Here is an 18,649-nt window from a genome sequence, read left to right as displayed (position 1 = left end):
ACCCTTTTCACAGCAGGCAAACAAAAATTTCTGGTGGAATAACACTGCAGCTAAGGCACTGTCCCCTACAAGTTGTTTTAACTACCATGTGGACCGTGCATAGTTTTTATGATTTAGTTGAGTCTCCCATTACACGGCCTCTTATCCCCTCGAGGAGGATATAATTTTTTAACTCTTTCTCACACTTCTATTCATCAAGAATTAAGTCCTCCTTTATACACTCATTTATGCCTATCTACAAAGAAATGTCAAAATAAATGATTAATAATTAAATATACTGGCTTATGAGAAGTAAAACAAAAAAACCTAATCAAACAAAATCCCACATAACAAAGACCATCAAAAGATCAGAGAGAAATGCTAAAAATATCTAATTACCTCTTTGCTTTCTTCCAGGTCTGATTCACTACTAAATTCTTCTGTGTTTAGATTTTCAAAGTCGGATTCACCCACAGCAATGGGCACTGTCACAGTGAGGCTTGGGTTGTTTATGAATGACATGTAATCACTCTCATCAATTATGTATTTTTCCACACTGCTGCCTGTGCCTATACCACTGGTGGTTCCATTTGCATCTTTAATATAGTCATGGTCCTTGCTTAGTTCCACAGTTGTATGGTTAGAAATACAGCTATTTTTGTTGTTTAAATCTTCAAGTGGTTTGATTTCATCTAAAGCTTTCTGCTTTTTAACAAAAGCTTTTTGGATGAATTCACGCACTTTTCTCTTCACATAATCTATGCCTTTCTGAATCCTTGCCACAGCAATCTGGAGATTGTTCATTTCATTGTCGTCATCTGTCACAGCAAGGTTGTCTGCACTAAATGAGCTCAAGAGCAAGGCCAAAAATAGGTTTAGTACCTGCAGAAAGATGTAGAAAATATGTTCTAGACTTTATTTTAAAAATAACATTTATTTTATTTAAAAATGTCCTATTATTGACATCAAAGACTGAAATCCCAGTAATTCACCATAACAAAAAAATACCCTTAAAATTTTTTCTCTTTTCCATAAAAACCAAGTTTATTTCCCTTAGCTTATGTCCCGCTCACTATTCAAAAATATTTGTACAACTGACTAATATCTGTAAATGTGCCTTTAAATCCCCACATTATGTAAATAGTTTGGTGTCAAAGTTTATAATCTAAAAATGGAGCTATCAGATTTGCTGTTCAGCATCATTAAAAAGTTTAACTTATTCCATCACACAACAGAAATTAGATTATTCAGGTGACTAATCATATGGTATAAATAATAAAAAATCCACAGTAAATGGTTTGTAAAGAGTCCATAAACTAAAATTATTTGGAGCACAAAATATTTTCAAAGGGCCAAAAGAGAAATTAGTCACATTTGTAAATACCCACTCTTACATTCTTGGGATTTTGACGTGGCAGAATATTTTGTTCTTTATCCAAAAAAGCTCTTAAGCTTAACTTTAAGCATTTCTTGAAACACCTGCTTAAGTGCTCTGTTGAAACAGAGCCAGAGCACTTAGTTCACTTCAGGACTGAGACCACTCTCTTGCCAAATCAGTTTTTGTTAACACTTTGATTACTTACCACTAGGTTTCCAATCACCATGACCATCATGAAAACAATAAGGCACATGGTTTGGCCTGCAACCTCCATGCAGTCCCACATGGTTTCTATCCATTCTCCACACAGCACTCGGAATACAATCAGGAAGGAGTGGAAAAAGTCGTGCATGTGCCAGCGAGGGAGCACACAGTCACTTGCAATTTTGCAGACGCATTCCTTGTAGTTTTTCCCAAAGAGCTGCATCCCAACCACAGCGAAAATGAACACGATGATGGCCAGCACCAGGGTCAGATTCCCCAGAGCTCCCACGGAATTACCAATGATTTTTATCAACATATTTAGTGTTGGCCAGGATTTTGCCAATTTGAAAACTCGTAACTGGAAGGAAAGAAAAGTATTGTTAGGAGAACCAGAAAGATACAAGGATATTTTAAAGTTAATTTGTGGAAGGATATTGCTGCAAAATATGCCTTTAGTTGGATTGTCCAGAGGGTATCATCTTGTCTAAAAGCAAGAAAATGGAAGTTTCCTTCAAGAAAAATTTGTAAAATTGCAATTTGATATTCTCAAAGCATAGCTTTTACTGAAGGCCAAAGAAGCTACTGATTTGAACTTAAAATCTAGGGTTCATCTTTAAAATAATCTGGACAACTTTTCAACTAGTGTTTGTAGAGATCTGTTCCTGTGATGCCAATTGGAGCATAATACCTGTAAAGAGTCAATTTATTTCTGCATAGTGGGATGTTTAAAGTGTGTATATCCAATGGATACATTGGAAATAGGCCCAGAGTGCCCACTGCTATCTCTTCGGATCTCTATCAATTCCCACTGAAGACTGTAAGATACCACAATTAGTAAGGATTTGTGTTAATGAAACTTTCCTCAGGATCAGTATTATGGCAAACATCAAGCAAATTTTTAAGACAAAAATAATATTATTTTAATGAAGCCACATTGAAAAATCAGTCCAATTCAAGTATATTTACCAATCTGAATGACCGAAGAACAGATAGTCCTTCCACATCCGCAAGACCAAGTTCAACCAAGCTAAGGGTTACAATAAAGCCATCAAAAATATTCCAGCCTTCCTGGAAATAATAGTAAGGATCCATTGCAATTATCTTGAGAAACATTTCTGCTGTGAAGATTCCAGTGAAGACCTGAGTTCAAAGGGCAGTTTGTTATTTCAAGGTGAAAGATAATATTCCAGATCTAGTTTAATTCAAGCTATGTCTTATCCAAAAGCAATATTTAAAAATAGTTACATTTACTGTAATGATTTATCATGCCCACCTTCCCTTGACAAGTGTCAGAAAACCAAGTAATTTTTCTATTAATTAAATGTTATACTAAACGAATTACATAAACTTCTGATTTATGACATTTAAAATCCTATTTCAACTTTCTAAGGATGTGGACTTTCTGTGTGCTGTACAAAAAATGCCCCAAATTTGATATTCAGAATATAAACCAGAATTCTTTCCAAGAAATTATATGGTATAGCTCTTTCTTGGTATACAAATTACAAATTAGGCCACATCTAAGACTACAGGGGGGCAGCTTCTTGCCTGCTATGACCTGCCTATAATTCAGTTCAACAGAGCTGTGATTATTTATACCAGATGAATAAATGGTGTATTATAATGTACCTCAGTTGATACAGCAACTGAGATACATTATGATGTGCTGAGATATAACAATTTCCTGAAGCTGAGTAACTTCTACCTGGGTGTGCCCAGAAGCAGCAGCAAAGTTGGTTGGCTCAAACACTTCAATGCCAGGAATAAATAACAGAGTATTTAAGAATGCATTTTAAACAAAGTGCTGCTGGTAGTGGTTTCTCGTCATGAGTTTCTATGCTGAATGAAGTAGGAATTATATTTAAGACCCACCAAAGTAATGACTCTGAGTAGCTTTGAGAGAAATCTTAGAAGAATTTGTTCTAGGATAGGAATGTACTAAAGTCACTGTTAAAAACTGCTTGAGCCCTGCTCTGACAGGTTTTCTGTTGTGTTTTTGGGTTTTTTTTCTGGTTTTGATAACCCATTTTTCAGCAAGCTGAGAAGAAAATAGGACATCTAAAGAGAATAATCTAAGTGGGATAATCAGGAGAAAGGAAAGAAGTCTGACTTGCTCTGCCTAGGAACACCAATACTCAAGATGGATTATTACAGTCTTTAAATACACTCCAGATACAAACACCAGAGAGGGAAAGGTTACCAATTTTTAAGATGCAGGACTGGAATTCCTGAAAAAGACATAGCATGGAAATGCTGACAGGTTCCTAACAATCAGAACAGCACAAGAAGATTTAAAGTGGAGCTACTGGAGCAGGCAACCTCCGAGATCCTGTCTATTGCAGAAGGGGTTTATGTCAGGGAGCCTAAAACTGGAAGAATGTATAGACAGGTGCTTATAGACAGGTTCTCTCACACTCCCTATGTAATCAGAGGTACACCAAGATTTATATAGAATTTTCTTCGTTGGGAAACAAACCTATAAAATGCTACAATACAAAATTTTAGACTTTATTAGGAAACACAGATTCAGCATTTCCCTTATATTAAGTATTTGAAAATCAGCTGTACAATTTTCTATTCATTCTCCCCATTAAATTCTATAGTTATTTACATGATCTATTTGTTCCTCATTACAAAACAAGGATTATTAAAAAAATCACATTAGAAGAAATTAATTCTTAAGGAAGGAGATAAAGTAGGACTGTAGCTGCAGATACTTCTATGTGATCAAACCTGTCAGTTCAAAAGCAGGAGAGCTGCAAAAAGTTAACTCATGAAATCTTTAATAATTTATATTTTTGAAGCAGAGAGAAAGGGAGAAAATACAGCTGACAAGATGAGGAAAATATATCTTACTAATTTTCAGAGGATAAAAACAATAAAAAATAGGAGAGGAAAAAGTACTGTGGGATATTTTTTTACATAAAGCATAGAAAGAAAATCCACTTATCCACATAAAAAGAATTTGCACAAGAAAATTCTAGAAATGCTTTTAAAGGGATCTTTTCACTATTGTAAGTTTCTGCTCAGGAGACAGCAATTAAAAACACATTCATAATTTAAAGATTTGTATTGTATTGATGGAGAAATTAACACTGCATTTATTTGCATAGTGTCTGTTTCATGGAAACAATACATTTTCTTGTTTAGCAGTTACACAAATCAAACTCTGCTTAAGATGGACTTTACTTAATGTAGCATTTGAGCCAATTTTTAAATTTTTAATTTGATTTTGCAGAACACAGCAGTATATTGATTTTATATATTGTAGTATTCTAAGCTACATGAGTCAGGGTTGACAGTCAAATTTCCAAAAATGTTCTGATACTTATATCTGAAGGCAAATAAATATCCAAAAAGCTGTTAAAACCTTTTCTTTCAGTTATTACAGGCATATTTCCTTCCAAGTCATGAATGTAAAGCCCCAACAAACTTACCAGATTTCCAACTGAAAGTACATTATTGAATTCGTCGGTCATTGGATAATGTTCCATAGCCATAAAGAGTGTATTTAAAACAATGCAAATTGTAATAGCCAGGTCAACAAATGGGTCCATTACCACTAAGTTGACAATATGCTTAACTTTTAACCAATGTGGACTGCAGTCCCAGATCAAGAAAATATTTGCAAATTTATACCAACATGGTGGGCATTTCTGTCTCGATTCTTCAAGTTCTGTGGGGAAAAGAAAGTTTATATATGTAACTATGTGATTTCTCTAACATTCCTCATTCCCATATGAATTGTACCAGTCTAGTTTTCAATCTGTAGTGGCACTGATTAAACTCCTTTAAGCCCCCATTCCACAGGGCTTTTAAGGAAAGCCTTTAAAAATTTCTATTGAATATATTTGCTATGTTCAAAGCTTATCTGTCAAGCACAACTTCTTTGCATTACAATCACTATGCCAATCAGCATCAATTTATGAATCAGTTTGTATTATGCATTTAATTTTTCCTTGATTACACTTCAGCTTGTTTCTCCCACCTACTGTTCAAGTATGTAAATATTTTTATTCTGAAATTTGTAGCATTTAAGTGAAAATGTTCATTCTGAATTCAAGAAAAAAACTTTGATCACCTAGAACAATTTAATAAATGTAATTGCAAAAATGCATATATATTTTAAAAATAGTTGCATATGTTTGAAAAATGTTCAGTGGCTTTTTTGTGTCCAATAATACATTTTTAATTACTGTGCATAAGCATCCACTCAGTTATGACCATGCACATGAGTTAGATGGTGACAAAACAATGAGATAGAAATGCTTCCTTATGTAATAAATTTAATGCTTAGTTATGTAATAACCTTAATAAATAAAGAGCTTTGAATTTACTGATAAATATATGTCAGTTTGTTGGATGTTATCTGTACTTAAGCTATTTTAAAGCTGTTTTCAAGTTTCAACTCAAACTTTCAGAAGTCTGTGGGAAAAACAGGATTAAATATTAAGCTGTGCCCAGCACACACCTTCCACAGTGTTTGTGAGGATGCTTGCAATACTCATGGCTCTTTCCCTTAATGCTGGATCCTCCAGGAAGTCCATAGAAACGTGAAAAGAACCTGATATTCTCTTCCTCATTTCTGGTTCTGTTGTGGTGCCCTATACAGAGAAAGACAGTAGGTGAGACCACGTTGAAGGAACAACCAGATAAGCAAATGCTACACAAGCCTGTTAGTAGTGTCTTAGCTTGGACACGTGCTCCGTGCACTTCATATTTTATCGTGTCGGACTTTTATTACTTTTTAGTACCTTTAAAACAATTTTACAATTCCATTAGGTCATAGGTACCTACAGTTCAAGATTCCCAGGGAGTTTATTTACTCAATTTTTGCATTTTTTTCCTTAAGATATGAAAAGTCTTTAAACATTTAAACAAATTTAAACAAATGGAAAAGTGTTGAGTTCAATATATTGCACAAAATTTTGCAAACTGTAATTTTTTTCCTTGCTCCAGTTGAGAGCATATTTTATGGTTTGCAACATAATAGTCTTTTTTCCTAATCAAACTGTAGCAAGTAAGAAAAGTCTGACTTCCTCATGCTTCCTCATGCTAGTAATTTTTAGCAGTCTGAATAGACAAATTTGAACTAAGCAAGAAATTTTTTGGAGACATTTTGTCTTACCTTTGTATGGCAAGAGAATGGCAGCAACATGTGCTGCCAATATGTTCACACAGACATTTGCATTTTTAGAACTATGTATTGAACTTTGATCTTCCAATGGACTATTTGTTGTCTATCCTACAATACTCCACCAGAAATGGATGGAAAATATATAAGAATGAGAAATAAATGGTAATAAGGAATTGACCACTTCCTTACATTTTTAACCAGGCGGATAAGGAAGAGTGATATCAAAATTAACTAATAATGCTAATTTTGATAGTGGTAATACAGCATCATATTTATAGCAGTTATATAACATTTTTGTATAATATTTTCCATTGTATGTCAACTATGATAACTAGATGGATCTTTAGATCAGCTGAAGGAAAGCATGGCACACTAATACAGTGAAGCATAGCATTTTTATGAATGTGTAGGTTATTATTCTATTACTTGGTAACTGTGACTTGCATTTGTTAGTCATGTGAATCTGTGTAAGTAAATGCTTAGCTTGCAAACCTATCTTAGCTGTTTTATTTACTAAAGAGTTAACAAGATGCAGGAGCATTCATAGCTTGACCAACCAGGAAGCATTGCCAAGGGTTCCATTCTGTAGAAAACACTGGCTGGTGCAGTAAGAAAAGGCCACCATGCCTGAGCTATTTAAAACTTTCTTACATTGTCATCAGTAGCTGGTTTATCTATTATCACCTCTGGCAGAAGCTGTCCAACAGGCGATGTAGGAACAGATGGTCCACCAACCAGGGAAACCACCCCATTGCAATCCACGGTGCTGTGCATCTTCCCATTCACTGGAAACACTGCCAGCATCCTGGATGACCTACTGGCCTGGCTGATGTTGCTGTTGCGCCGTTCCCCGTGCCTGCGTGGCACAAAGAGAGAATCTCTTCTACTGTCATTGTCTTCGAAAGTGCTGTGCTCATCATCAGCAAAGTCATTTTCTGATCCTACATCCTTTGCTCGACCTCTGAAGCTGAAAAGACTTGTTCTGCTGTTGCGCCTTGGGGAAAACAGGGAGCCACGAATGCTCAGCAAAGACTGCAGGTAAATAAAATATGTGATTATTAGCTGAAATCCTCAAACTTAGAGCTGTTATTAGATTAGCATTGGTTTTCTTTCTTTCTTAAATAAGAGTAACCATATTACCCAGAAGATACACGCTGCTGTGAAATTTTTGCATGTATTTCATTAGAGATATATCTTGCAGATAGAAGTATCACTGTTCATGGATTCTTAAGACAAAACCAGTACTGAACACTCCTTTGTCAGCTGAAGCTGCCAAGTAGAGTAGTTGCATAATTCCCACCAAGAAAAAAAGGAAGTCCATACAAGCACTTTGTTTCATTTATGAAGGATCTTGCCCATAGTGAACAAACATTGGCTCAAACATCATTGAAACAAGAGGAAAATGTGAGGCTATCATAACAGAAAAATACTGTAGAATTTTAACAGGTAATATATAATCATGCTAAAAGGAACCCTACATAATCAATCAGAGAATATTTTAATATGATTTCTAAATTATCCCATTAAAAGAACAGAGATATGAGGTTATATTTCATTCTGAGGGATTTTTTACAAGGCAATCTAGCAGCTAGAACACTTCCTCTCAAGCCATAGCAACACTAATCAAGGTAATAAAAGTATCAGTATTTCCTTTGTTTATGCAGTAGCATCATATTATTGTACTTTAGGAAGACTAAAGTAGTTTTTCAACAGCCTATGGTGCTTTAAATATATGCTTTTACTAAAAAAAGCTATAGACAATACCTGATGTGGAGAAGAATACTTCTTTTCATATGTCAGTCTGTTGCCTTCAATAGACAATCGGAAACCTTTCCTTCTGATGCTGTCTTCTGATTCAGACTTGTGAAATTCATCTTCATCTTTTTCCTCTCCTCCAGACTGTTCTTTCTGTTTCCTTTTTTTCCTTCTATTTCTCCTCTCTTTTGCGCTCTTTGAGCTCAATTTTGATGCGTCTGAGGAGCTTTCTGAGAGCCCTCCTGCTTCTCCTGCAGCACTGGGCTCCCTGGACTCTGCCGATGCTGTTACTGCTGCTGCCGCCACCGCTGCTGCCTGCCATGATGCAGAAGGAATTGAGCAAACCATGACCTAAAGTTTCCCTTTCTTTAATTTACTTATACATAATTTCTACTCCAAAAGTCCCAGTTCTTAGCACTTTCTATAGGGTATCCTCTCACTAAGTCTTTCTTCTAATTATTATTGATCAGTTGACTCAAGATATCTGTTGGTCATAGACTTCTCTCACCCTTCATGAGTAAATTTTAAATGCAGAAATCTAACAGACTGCACTAATGGCACTAGACTAGAAAAACATAGTGAATAACCTATACCAAGTTTTGAATATACCCTTCTTCAGTGAAGAATAGAAAACCTCTGAGCTAGCTCAGTCATTGAAAGACCGACAGAGTGCTTTATATTTCCAGTTTCAGAAAGCAGAAATTCATTATCTCTAGTAAACTCACTTCCTTACAGTCCTGCATTACTGCACCATAAATGATACCTGTGCTGCTTCTTGTTGCTTCTTCAGCTGTTCTAGCATCTGTTGAAATTCTGCCTCCTTTTGCTCTGCTTCTTCAAGGGTTGCTTGGTTCTGTTCTTCGTAGGCCATGGCAACCACAGCCAGGATCAGGTTTATCAGATAGAAAGAGCCCAGAAAAATCACCAGAACAAAAAATATCATGTATGTCTTCCCAGCAGCACGAAGAGTCTGGAAATAAGAATACATTTATAAGCAATATACATTAACAGTTCTGGTTTTCATACTGTTAAAATTCAGATGAGAAAATAGACTCTAGTCCTTTTGCATCACTGATACAAACATTTTGGGTCTATTTTTCATTAAAAATTTCTCACCAATTGATAGAGGTTTTCCCAGAAGTCCTGAGTCATTAGCCGAAACAGGGACAAAAAAGCCCAACTGAAGGTGTCAAAACTTGTGTAGCCATAGTTGGGATTTCTGCCAGCTTTCACACAAGTATATCCTTCTGGGCACTGCCTACAAAGACAAACTGGACATTACCTATTTAGTAATTTTAATATTATCAGCTGGATGTTAGTATACTCATATGTGCAGCCAGAACTGCAAAATAACACGTTTTGCCAGGTTTCGTCATCAGGTACTGCTCTTCCTTTCCTTATCAACCAGGCAGGAGATATACTGATACCAAATTACTCATTCTTCATGCAAACACTCAGTTTACCAGTCCACTGAGTTCTGATCAAGAATGCAGATATTAAGCCCAGTATAAAAGCCTTTCTTATGTGAAAGGAAGTGGTCACTCAAAATAAGACCCACCCAAATTGCATATCTGTGGAACGTGCATCTAATCTATACACAGTGCAATAATATGATGAAATAGTTCTTACCCAGCATCAGAGCTATTTCCACAAAGCAGAGCATCATTTTGCCCTTCCAGAAAATAAAAATGACCTGTTTCAAAAAGAATTTTAAAAATTATGAAATTCAAAACATAGCCATTATCTCTAAAAGTTTTAAGGTGATTTCTGATCCAATTTTAAACTATTTTCACAGAAGAACAACAGCTATAGAGTAAATGACATTATGAATTTCATTAGGCACTATTGCTCACAGCACTCAATGTTAAAATGACAAAATTTACTAAAAATTCTGCTTCTCCCTTCTGTGGATTCTCCTTTCTGTCTGATCACTGAACTAAACAATACTTTGTGAAATAACGTACAGTTTTTTATTGGAATAATTACAATTGATCTGAAAATATGATCCCATAATTTCTTCAAAACTTTCTGATCAGTATTGCCAGGGGTTTCAGTTTGTTGCTTACAAGCATTTATCACAGTTATCTAAAATGCAAACCCTGCAAAAACCCAACCATCTGCCAGTGGCTCTGATGGCCCTGGGTGTGCACACACTGCAGTTGTAGCTCACTGACTGTATGAAGGCCCTGGCATACACCTAAATTCAACTCAGACATAATTACTGCAGCAGTCACAGATTCTTAAGATTTTTAAGAGTACATGATAAAATTTTTGAACACCTTAGTCAAATAAATTGGTGAAGTTCCACCAAATCACTCTGTAACCAATCATACCAATGTCTATACAGTAAGGCCATAGTTAAAGGACATTTCAGATGGTTTAAATAACAAAGACATTGACCTATCTCTTCTTACAAGAACAAAGAGATGAGCAAAACTTTGTGCTCATTAAGATTCATCTCAACTGTATCCTTGAGAAGTGTTTTTCTTTTCTGCTTCAAAGCAGACACCTACAGTCTTGATTGCTGAACTCTTGATTTTTGGAAGAATTATCACAGGACAAGCTTCTCCTGTAATAACCATCTCTCATTTGGTCACAGGCATAAGGATGTTTTTTATAGAGGGTTAGATCATGTGTCACATTTCTGATGGAATCCAAAAGTATTGCCTCAGGTTGTCTGCAAGGACAGGGCAGGGACAATGACAATGCTCCTCTGAGCACTCCCCTAGCTCCAACACTTCTGAACCATAGCAGCTTCAGGATCAAGGTGGTACCTTTTTTGTTCCCTGAGACCATTTAAACCCCATGTTGGATTTCTTTTCCATTTAACTGTCCTGTTAGATTCCCTTAAAATTATCTCATTTGAAAATGAGAGCAGGTGAGTTTCAGCTTGACTCTGCCTGTGCTGCCCAAGCCAGGCTACTACAGGCACAAATGAATTCTGGGTCTGAGGAGGTGTCACAAGCTGCTGGCTCAGCACGTATTGATTTGCTGCAAGAAGGGACACAGTACCTGGCCAGCTGCATCACTCCATCCTGTGAGCAAAATTCACCATTTGGAAAAATGAATCTTTAATCTGTATGTAGACCTTGTTCTGACACTTTGCAAAGGATTCATTTTCAGTGTCTAATGGTGTATCCACATCTCACAGGGAACAATCTCCTGTGCTGTGCCAATTGCACAGCCCTGTGTGTGGCTGCTGTCTCTCTGGGCTGGTGTGCATTGCAGAGCTCCTCTGTGCTGAAACACAGCTGTAAACAGAGAGCTGACAGGATGCTGGCCAAGCTGACCCTTAGGAAGCAAATTTTATTCTGCCTTATGTCAGCTAATCATGATTAAAACATGCTGCAACACAGCAGCTTGTTGGGAAGAATTCCAGCCTGCGTTGATGTGGTTCACATGGAGCAGTCAGTCCTGATCAGCACTGCACCAGCCGAGCTGAGCTGCTACAGCAGGTCTGCATTCAGGTTCTGTGCTTCAGACAAGATGTGCCCTGCAAGGCTGTACCTGCCAGCTCCACAGAAACTACAGCCACACAGGCTTTCTCTGAGTGCACTGATACACTTGGGCAAGTGCTCAAAATATTATCATGATAGGAAAATTTTTATAACACACAAGCTGAGCAGTATAAGCATGTACACCAACCAAAGAGAAGTGAAAAATCCCTCATTACACCAGTGGTGTAAGTTTGGCTCCTCTTTAATTGATTGGGAAATGGAAAAAGCTCCTGGTAGGGGAGCACCTAACTTCAAGCAAGATTAAAGCTGTTTGAGTAAGCATAGGGTATATTATGAGAAAAACAGAGAATAACTGTTATTTCATAAAATAGATGGTGAGATGCTTTTTCTCAGAAAAAAAATTGCTTATGGAAAGATTTTTAAGACAAACCTCAGCTTATCTGGAGCTAAGTTTATCAGAATTCTTATATTGGAAAAATAAAAAGGAGTGGGGGGAAAGAAAGTGCTTGACCCATTAATGACAGGAATGCTTATGTAAAGACCCTCTAAACAGTGTCTCCAAAAATGAGCTCAGTGGTAAAATTAGAGCTTACATGCCTTTTTCTGCATAGTATACACAAATAATGGCATAATAACTTCCATAATTCCTACAAAATATGCTTCCATTTCACTGCTCTGAGCTGCATGTAAAGAACATCTTATTGCCCTGTGAAGCAGCTGGTTATTGCATCCTGTCTGCCCACCCACATGCAAAAAGAGAGCAGGAAGCTGTGAGAAGATAATTTTTCTCTTTGAAACTGCTGGTAAGCAAGGACAACCTTATTAAATTCATAATAAGACTTCCAATTGCATTATAAATTTCATAATACATATGAAATTCTGTAAATATACCAAAGGCAGATGTAGCCATTCAATAAAGTACTTCCTGGAACCAATTCAATTGAACTTTATTTTCAGGGGACTTCAGGTCTTCTTTAAATCAAATAAAATCAGAACTTAAGTTTATAAATTCTTTGTTTAAAAGTCAGGAAATTAAGTTTGGCCTTGAAGTCTAGGTCTTCAGTAGGAGACTGCTTAGACTGTCATAACCCATGGCATGGGATGTCCATGTATTCACATGTTCAAGTAAATTAAGTTTCACAGAAGGACTGGTTCAAGAAATTCAAATGGAAATCCATAATAGTCATTGATTAGCTGTGTGATTATAATTAGAAGCTGTCTCACTTCTATTCAAAATTTGTCTGGCTTTGACTTGCAGCTATTGAACCTGTTATATAGCTCTGCCTGCTAGATCAAAGATATGTCTACGATGAAAATTCTGTTCCCCGTGGATTTTTTTTTCTAACTGTGATCAAATCACCCCTTAAACCTCCTCTTTGATATGCTAAGTAGGCTGAGCTCCTGGTCTATCTTGGTATAAAGCATGTTTTCCAACCCTTTAATCATTCTGCTCTTTTTTGAACTTCCTCCATTTTTTTTTTCAAATTTCTATCTAAATTGAACTTTATATAGTATTCCAGTAGCAACTGCAGTAATGCTAAATACAGGGGTAATTCTATCTTCCTGGTCAATGATTTATTTATGTGAACAGGATATTATTTAGCTTTTTGGCTGCAGACTTTTAGCCTTAATTAGTCAGTCCTGGCTGCCCTGGAGTGCCTTAGGTGCCTCAGCCTCTATATTGTTCCAACTGCACTTCTCTAGCCTGCCTTTCAGTTTCCCTGCAGCCTTGTACATAAACTGCTGTGGCAATGTTTTCCAGAGCCTCTGTGGCACTATTTTTCCTGTGTCCTCATGTTGTTCTTTGTGTCACTTTTATTCTCATGACACGACACTGGCAAACACACAATTGCCACAGCAGGTGCTCACAGGAAGCAATTGTCTCTGGTGTGAGATTCATCTCTTTTTCTCCTCCTTTTTTCTATTCTTTGCTTGTGGCTTTATATTAAGTGACCTAATAACATGCATGTACAAGCTTAAAAACCAGGCAGCTGTGCAGCACCCACTCTGATCAAAGGGCACTCCAATTAGTTCTAATAGCACTGTGAGAAGGAGCAAGCTGTAGGGAATTTGAGGAGATGCTAATGAAAACCACAGAGATTCTGTGGGAAAGTGTTGTGATCACTGCTGCACTGGAAAGGATACCCAAGTGAGGAGATTCACCTGGGGACCCCACACTTCTCTTTGCAGCTGGTCACTGTAATATCTGTTCCTTTTCTATCTCTCTCCCACTTTAATTCTAAATTTACATCTACCTGTCTCACAACATGAATTGTGAGCATTGAATTTTAAGACTTTTCTGTCTCAGGGGAGCTGTGAACAAAAAGAGCTATTCCAAGTAGCAAGACCATGTTCCTTGTTCCCTCTTCCATGCAGGCATTTAGAGCAGATGTATGAGAGAGAAAAGATTTCTGCTACTCTGTCTTAACAAAATGTATTGTCCCTTCCCTTCCTTCCTTCTAAGAACTGGGTCAGCCACAAACCAATTCAGTGAGAATTCTGCAGACAATACTTACTTTCATCTTCAATGTACCCCTTCCAGTCAAATGGCGTCACTGTTGAGTTAATCAATGTACCATTTTCACCTATGGTGCTGTTTAGCTGGGAAGTAATGTTTGTTTCCAAAGTAAAATTTTCTGGAGGCCACTGCAGGCATTTATTCCTCAGGTTGCCCATGAACAGCTGCAGCCCTATCAGTGCAAATACACTCAGACAAAACACAGTCAGGATCATCACATCCGAGAGCTTCTTCACAGACTGAATCAGGGCTCCCACAATAGTCTTCAGGCCTGCAAACGGAAAGGAGTTTTTATTCTGATGTTGGAAACTTTTTCAAAGCACAGAAATTACAATGTCTCCTAGTAAAGTTATAGATTTCATGCAAAGCCCAAATACATGATTGTAATGTCTGTGAAACAACATTTTTGTGAAGAGCTTTTTCACTTGTGAAAATGAATAAACAGCTGAAATTTATGTCCACTTGAAACTGTGAATGGAATGAATTGCATATATTTCAAAACAACTTGTTTCAATGATAAAACAAGCAACTATTTTTTATTCATGCTGTACACTGATCTCACATAAACATCTTCCTTCTTTTCGTTTGTCAATACATCTTGCTCCAAACCTTTACTACTATCAGTTTTATAACATACTAGATTTAGAAGTCAGTAGTAAAAAGCCTGTTCAACAATAAATAGGATTAACATTTAATGCTATAAAACTGGAAATGGTTTGGAAAAGTGTAGCATTTTAAGATAATAAATCCCCCATGCAACACCCATGCTATTCTTTATTATCTTATTCCTTCATCTTCTTAGTAAGTCAACATTTCAAACAGTTTTCTTTTTTAGACACAGATATTCACAAAAAATACCACATAACATCATGTAGGTAGGATACACATGGGTAAGAAAAGTTTAGGGTTACTAATACTCATTGAATGTGGAGAAGAAAGCTTGACGTCATACGATGCAAACCACACACACTGTGTACTGCAATGTCTCATGCAAGAATCTGTTAAACTCAAAGGCTGATTTCAAAAGGAAAGTGCTCATTTTCAAAAGCAATGAATCAGAGATCTCAGTGAATCCTGATATCTTCTGATTCCTGCTTTTTTTTTGTGGAAAGAAATAAGAATTATATTTTAAAAAATATGAATTCTGTTTCATTGAATTAAAGTCAGCCTCAGTGTTTAACCTCGCTCTCACCTGGAATGACTGATATTGTTTTCAAAGCTCGGAGAACTCTGAATGTTCTCAACGCTGAGACATTGCCCAGGTCCACAAACTCTGTCACATATCTGTAATAGGGGAGTTCACACACAAACACAATGACAGGATAAAAAGGAACAGTTGGGAGGTAAAAGGGGCCTAACACCTTACACCAGTTACTTCTTACCTGGAATTACAGAAATAGTTTTCAAAGCTCTCAATACTCTGAAAGTTCGAAGAGCTGAAACATTGCCTAGGTTTACAAATTCTGTTACATACCTGTAGGATTAAATCACAGTTATTCAGAATTTAGGCAAAGTTTATGCTACTTACTTGGGTCTTTCATCAAGACCTCTTTGGCGTTTTTAGCAAAAATTTAAACAGCAACAGTCAGAGGTTTACCTTTCACTGCAGTTTGCCTTGCATTAATATACTTTCAGAGCCTTCAGCTAAATTAAATGTCTCTGAAGTGAATCACACTGATTTTACTTTGAAAGCCTAAAATTTATCTAGACTAGATTGGTAAGTTTGGAGAATGAAGTCAAAGGGAAGCTCCTTTTCTGCTCAGAAAAAAAAAAAGCAGGACATGAAATTAGCCTCTCTAATACTAGCTGTACTAATGGCTTCTGCAGTATTTATGTTTACATCAAAATACGCATTTTTGAAAGTGAAAATTGTTTTAGACAAAAGTAAGTCCATAAAATAATTTCCATTTAACAAAATTGGTATGTATCGATACTAATTTCATGCCCTTTTTGCCCTTCTCTTTCCAAGAAAAAGCAAAAAACAAGAACTTACGCAAAGGTAATGACAGTGAAATCAAGCCAGTTCCACGGATCTCGAAGAAAAGTAAAATCTTCTAAGCAAAAGCCCCTTGCAATGATTTTTATTAGTGACTCAAATGTGTAAATGCCAGTGAAAGTATACCTGAAAAATATAGGAAAATTTAACCAAAATAAGTAGCAATATTTTACATTGGTATTCTGACAGAAATGTTATGATCAAATGAAACTTTTTTATTTCACAGCTGGAGAAAAAATACAATGAATAAGCAATTTCTTCTGAAATGCATTCTATCAGAGATACTTGTGTATTTACATGCTTTAGTTGTGCTGTTGAAGCACAGCAGTGCTGATCTTGTAAATAAATAAAAATAAATAAATCCATCAAATAAATAACATATTAAAATGTATAGGTGACGTTCAGTTTAAAAGTATGCAGTACTAGGTCCTCTACTGTTAAGTGAGAAAGCTGTGAGCATAAGTTACTGGATGCTGTCTGAGTCACCAACATGTAAAACACCTGGTATTGGCTCTAAAGAGGGAAGCATGCAAGCATGCACTGAATTCTCCTTCTCATTTTAGTGATACTTTTGCTGTATGCTGCTCTTAACTGACATGAACATTAAAGTGCCCATGGTTCTGCTACTAATGCAATGGTGTAAGGAAGGGTAAAAACAATGGGTAGGTGCTAAACCATGGAGAAAATGAGTGGAATCTCAGTAGAATACTATCTGTAAAGGATTTTCATGGTTTTTCTACCCAAATGTTCTAGTAAAATGAGAATCAAATAATTATTCAACATTTCTGCATAGTTCAGAGAGGAAACAGTCATAGTGCCTCATGATAGCTCCTGCTAGCACATCTTGCACTGGTAACTCCTAGAGGAACACTGGCACGGTAACTCCTAGAGGAACAAAGATACATTGAAATAATGTGCAACTTACTCTACATTCTTTGTCCAGTCTGGAGGGTTACTCATGGTCATAAATACGCAGTTGGTCAAAATAGTGCACATGATAAGCATGCTGAATAATGTAGGTGCAGTTAAGGAAAACACAGTAGCTATTCACACAATATCACATCAGTCATGGCTTAAGTACAGGAAAATACTGCCACTTACACAAAACTTTTAGACTTTGGAAAACAGTGACATATGCTTTGCTTAACCTCATATTTTTCACTTTAGTACATTAGACATTAATACTGGTCTCGATTTGTTGACACTCTGATGTTGTCCTGATGTTTTGTTTTCAGCTGGTCCTGAAAGGAGATGGCTCCCACAGCCTGAAAGGTAACATGAATTGAGCAACTGCCAAAACCAAAATAACTTGCAGGACTATACAGTTTGCCTTAAGCACCTGGCATGACTGAATAAGTGTTAGTCTTTCACTTCCACAGGCTTGGTACTAAAGTTAAGAGTCGGCATGTGCAAGGGAAAAAAACTTTCCTCTATTTACCCAGAGTCAGAACTGAGCTGAGTCAGTACCCAGCACAGCCAGTCTGTTGAAAATACAGAATAAAACATAGAATAAAGTTTTTAATTGCTGAAGCGAGTGCATTCCATGTTTCCCTAACACCAGCTTAATGCTTCAATCAGTGAAGCAGAAATCCATAGGGAGCTCAGAGATAAACCTGAATAATTTTCCAGTATTACTTTTGGTCTCTCTCAAAACCCAGCAAAGTCAGTGTATCTGTTTCTACTAATGTTATAATTTGAAAATGCTTCAATAGTTACGTCAATTGCTTGAAAAGCACAGAAAACTGGTGAAGATTAGAATGAAATGAATTTTTATTTGATGTTCCAGTAAGGAACACTTAGGTACTCTGGGTCTATGAGAGCCAGACTAACAGCTCAGAGGGGCTGGTTCTAGGGAGGTGGGACAATCCACTGGGGCTTCATGACTTACAATGTAATGTTCTTTGTCCACCAGGTCACTGCCTCTTCAGACAGTGCAGTTCTTTCCTTTTTGTAGCAATAACTTCAATTCAAACATTTGGAAATACTGAGTAATCAAACTAGATGAAAACCTGACTCAAAATGGCCACATGATGGCAGCAAAAAATAAGTGCTGCTACACATTTATACCAAATGGTTAACTTGTTTTTCCTCTAGTCATCTCTCTAAATTATGTATTCCTTAAAAGTCCTTGCATCACCACAACTGGCAAAGAAAATGTTTAAACTAAAGAAAGCTGTTTACAGCTAAACTTGTATCTGAGAGCCCAGGATTTAAATTTTTTTAA

General features: G+C 36.6%; 1 protein-coding gene across 4 annotated transcripts in view; it reads right to left on the bottom strand.

Moving 5' to 3' along the window:
• Positions 1 to 18,649, bottom strand: part of SCN1A (sodium voltage-gated channel alpha subunit 1) — a 90,264-nt gene that overhangs the window by 35,168 nt on the left and 36,447 nt on the right. Inside the window, exons 4-17 of one of the 4 annotated variants that reach the window (XM_039720174.1) lie at positions 17,351 to 17,440; positions 16,423 to 16,551; positions 15,812 to 15,903; positions 14,428 to 14,700; positions 10,083 to 10,146; positions 9,570 to 9,711; positions 9,217 to 9,423; positions 8,463 to 8,768; positions 7,350 to 7,730; positions 6,033 to 6,165; positions 4,999 to 5,237; positions 2,528 to 2,701; positions 1,563 to 1,919; positions 379 to 861 (exon numbers count right to left, since the gene is read on the bottom strand). In XM_039720174.1, coding sequence (XP_039576108.1) covers positions 379 to 861; positions 1,563 to 1,919; positions 2,528 to 2,701; positions 4,999 to 5,237; positions 6,033 to 6,165; positions 7,350 to 7,730; positions 8,463 to 8,768; positions 9,217 to 9,423; positions 9,570 to 9,711; positions 10,083 to 10,146; positions 14,428 to 14,700; positions 15,812 to 15,903; positions 16,423 to 16,551; positions 17,351 to 17,440 — 3,070 coding nt within the window. Of the gene's footprint in view, positions 1 to 378; positions 862 to 1,562; positions 1,920 to 2,527; positions 2,702 to 4,998; positions 5,238 to 6,032; positions 6,166 to 7,349; positions 7,731 to 8,462; positions 8,769 to 9,216; positions 9,424 to 9,569; positions 9,712 to 10,082; positions 10,147 to 14,427; positions 14,701 to 15,621; positions 15,714 to 15,811; positions 15,904 to 16,422; positions 16,552 to 17,350; positions 17,441 to 18,649 lie in introns of all 4 variants that reach the window. The other 3 variants (XM_039720347.1, XM_039720086.1, XM_039720256.1) reach the window with 3 other exon arrangements.

The sequence above is a fragment of the Passer montanus genome, unplaced genomic scaffold, assembly GCF_014805655.1.
Source record: "Passer montanus isolate IOZ18808 unplaced genomic scaffold, ASM1480565v1 scaffold1, whole genome shotgun sequence".
Lineage (NCBI taxonomy): Eukaryota > Metazoa > Chordata > Aves > Passeriformes > Passeridae > Passer > Passer montanus.
Note: the sequence above shows the minus strand (reverse complement) of the source record. Positions and strands in the feature narration are given on the sequence as shown.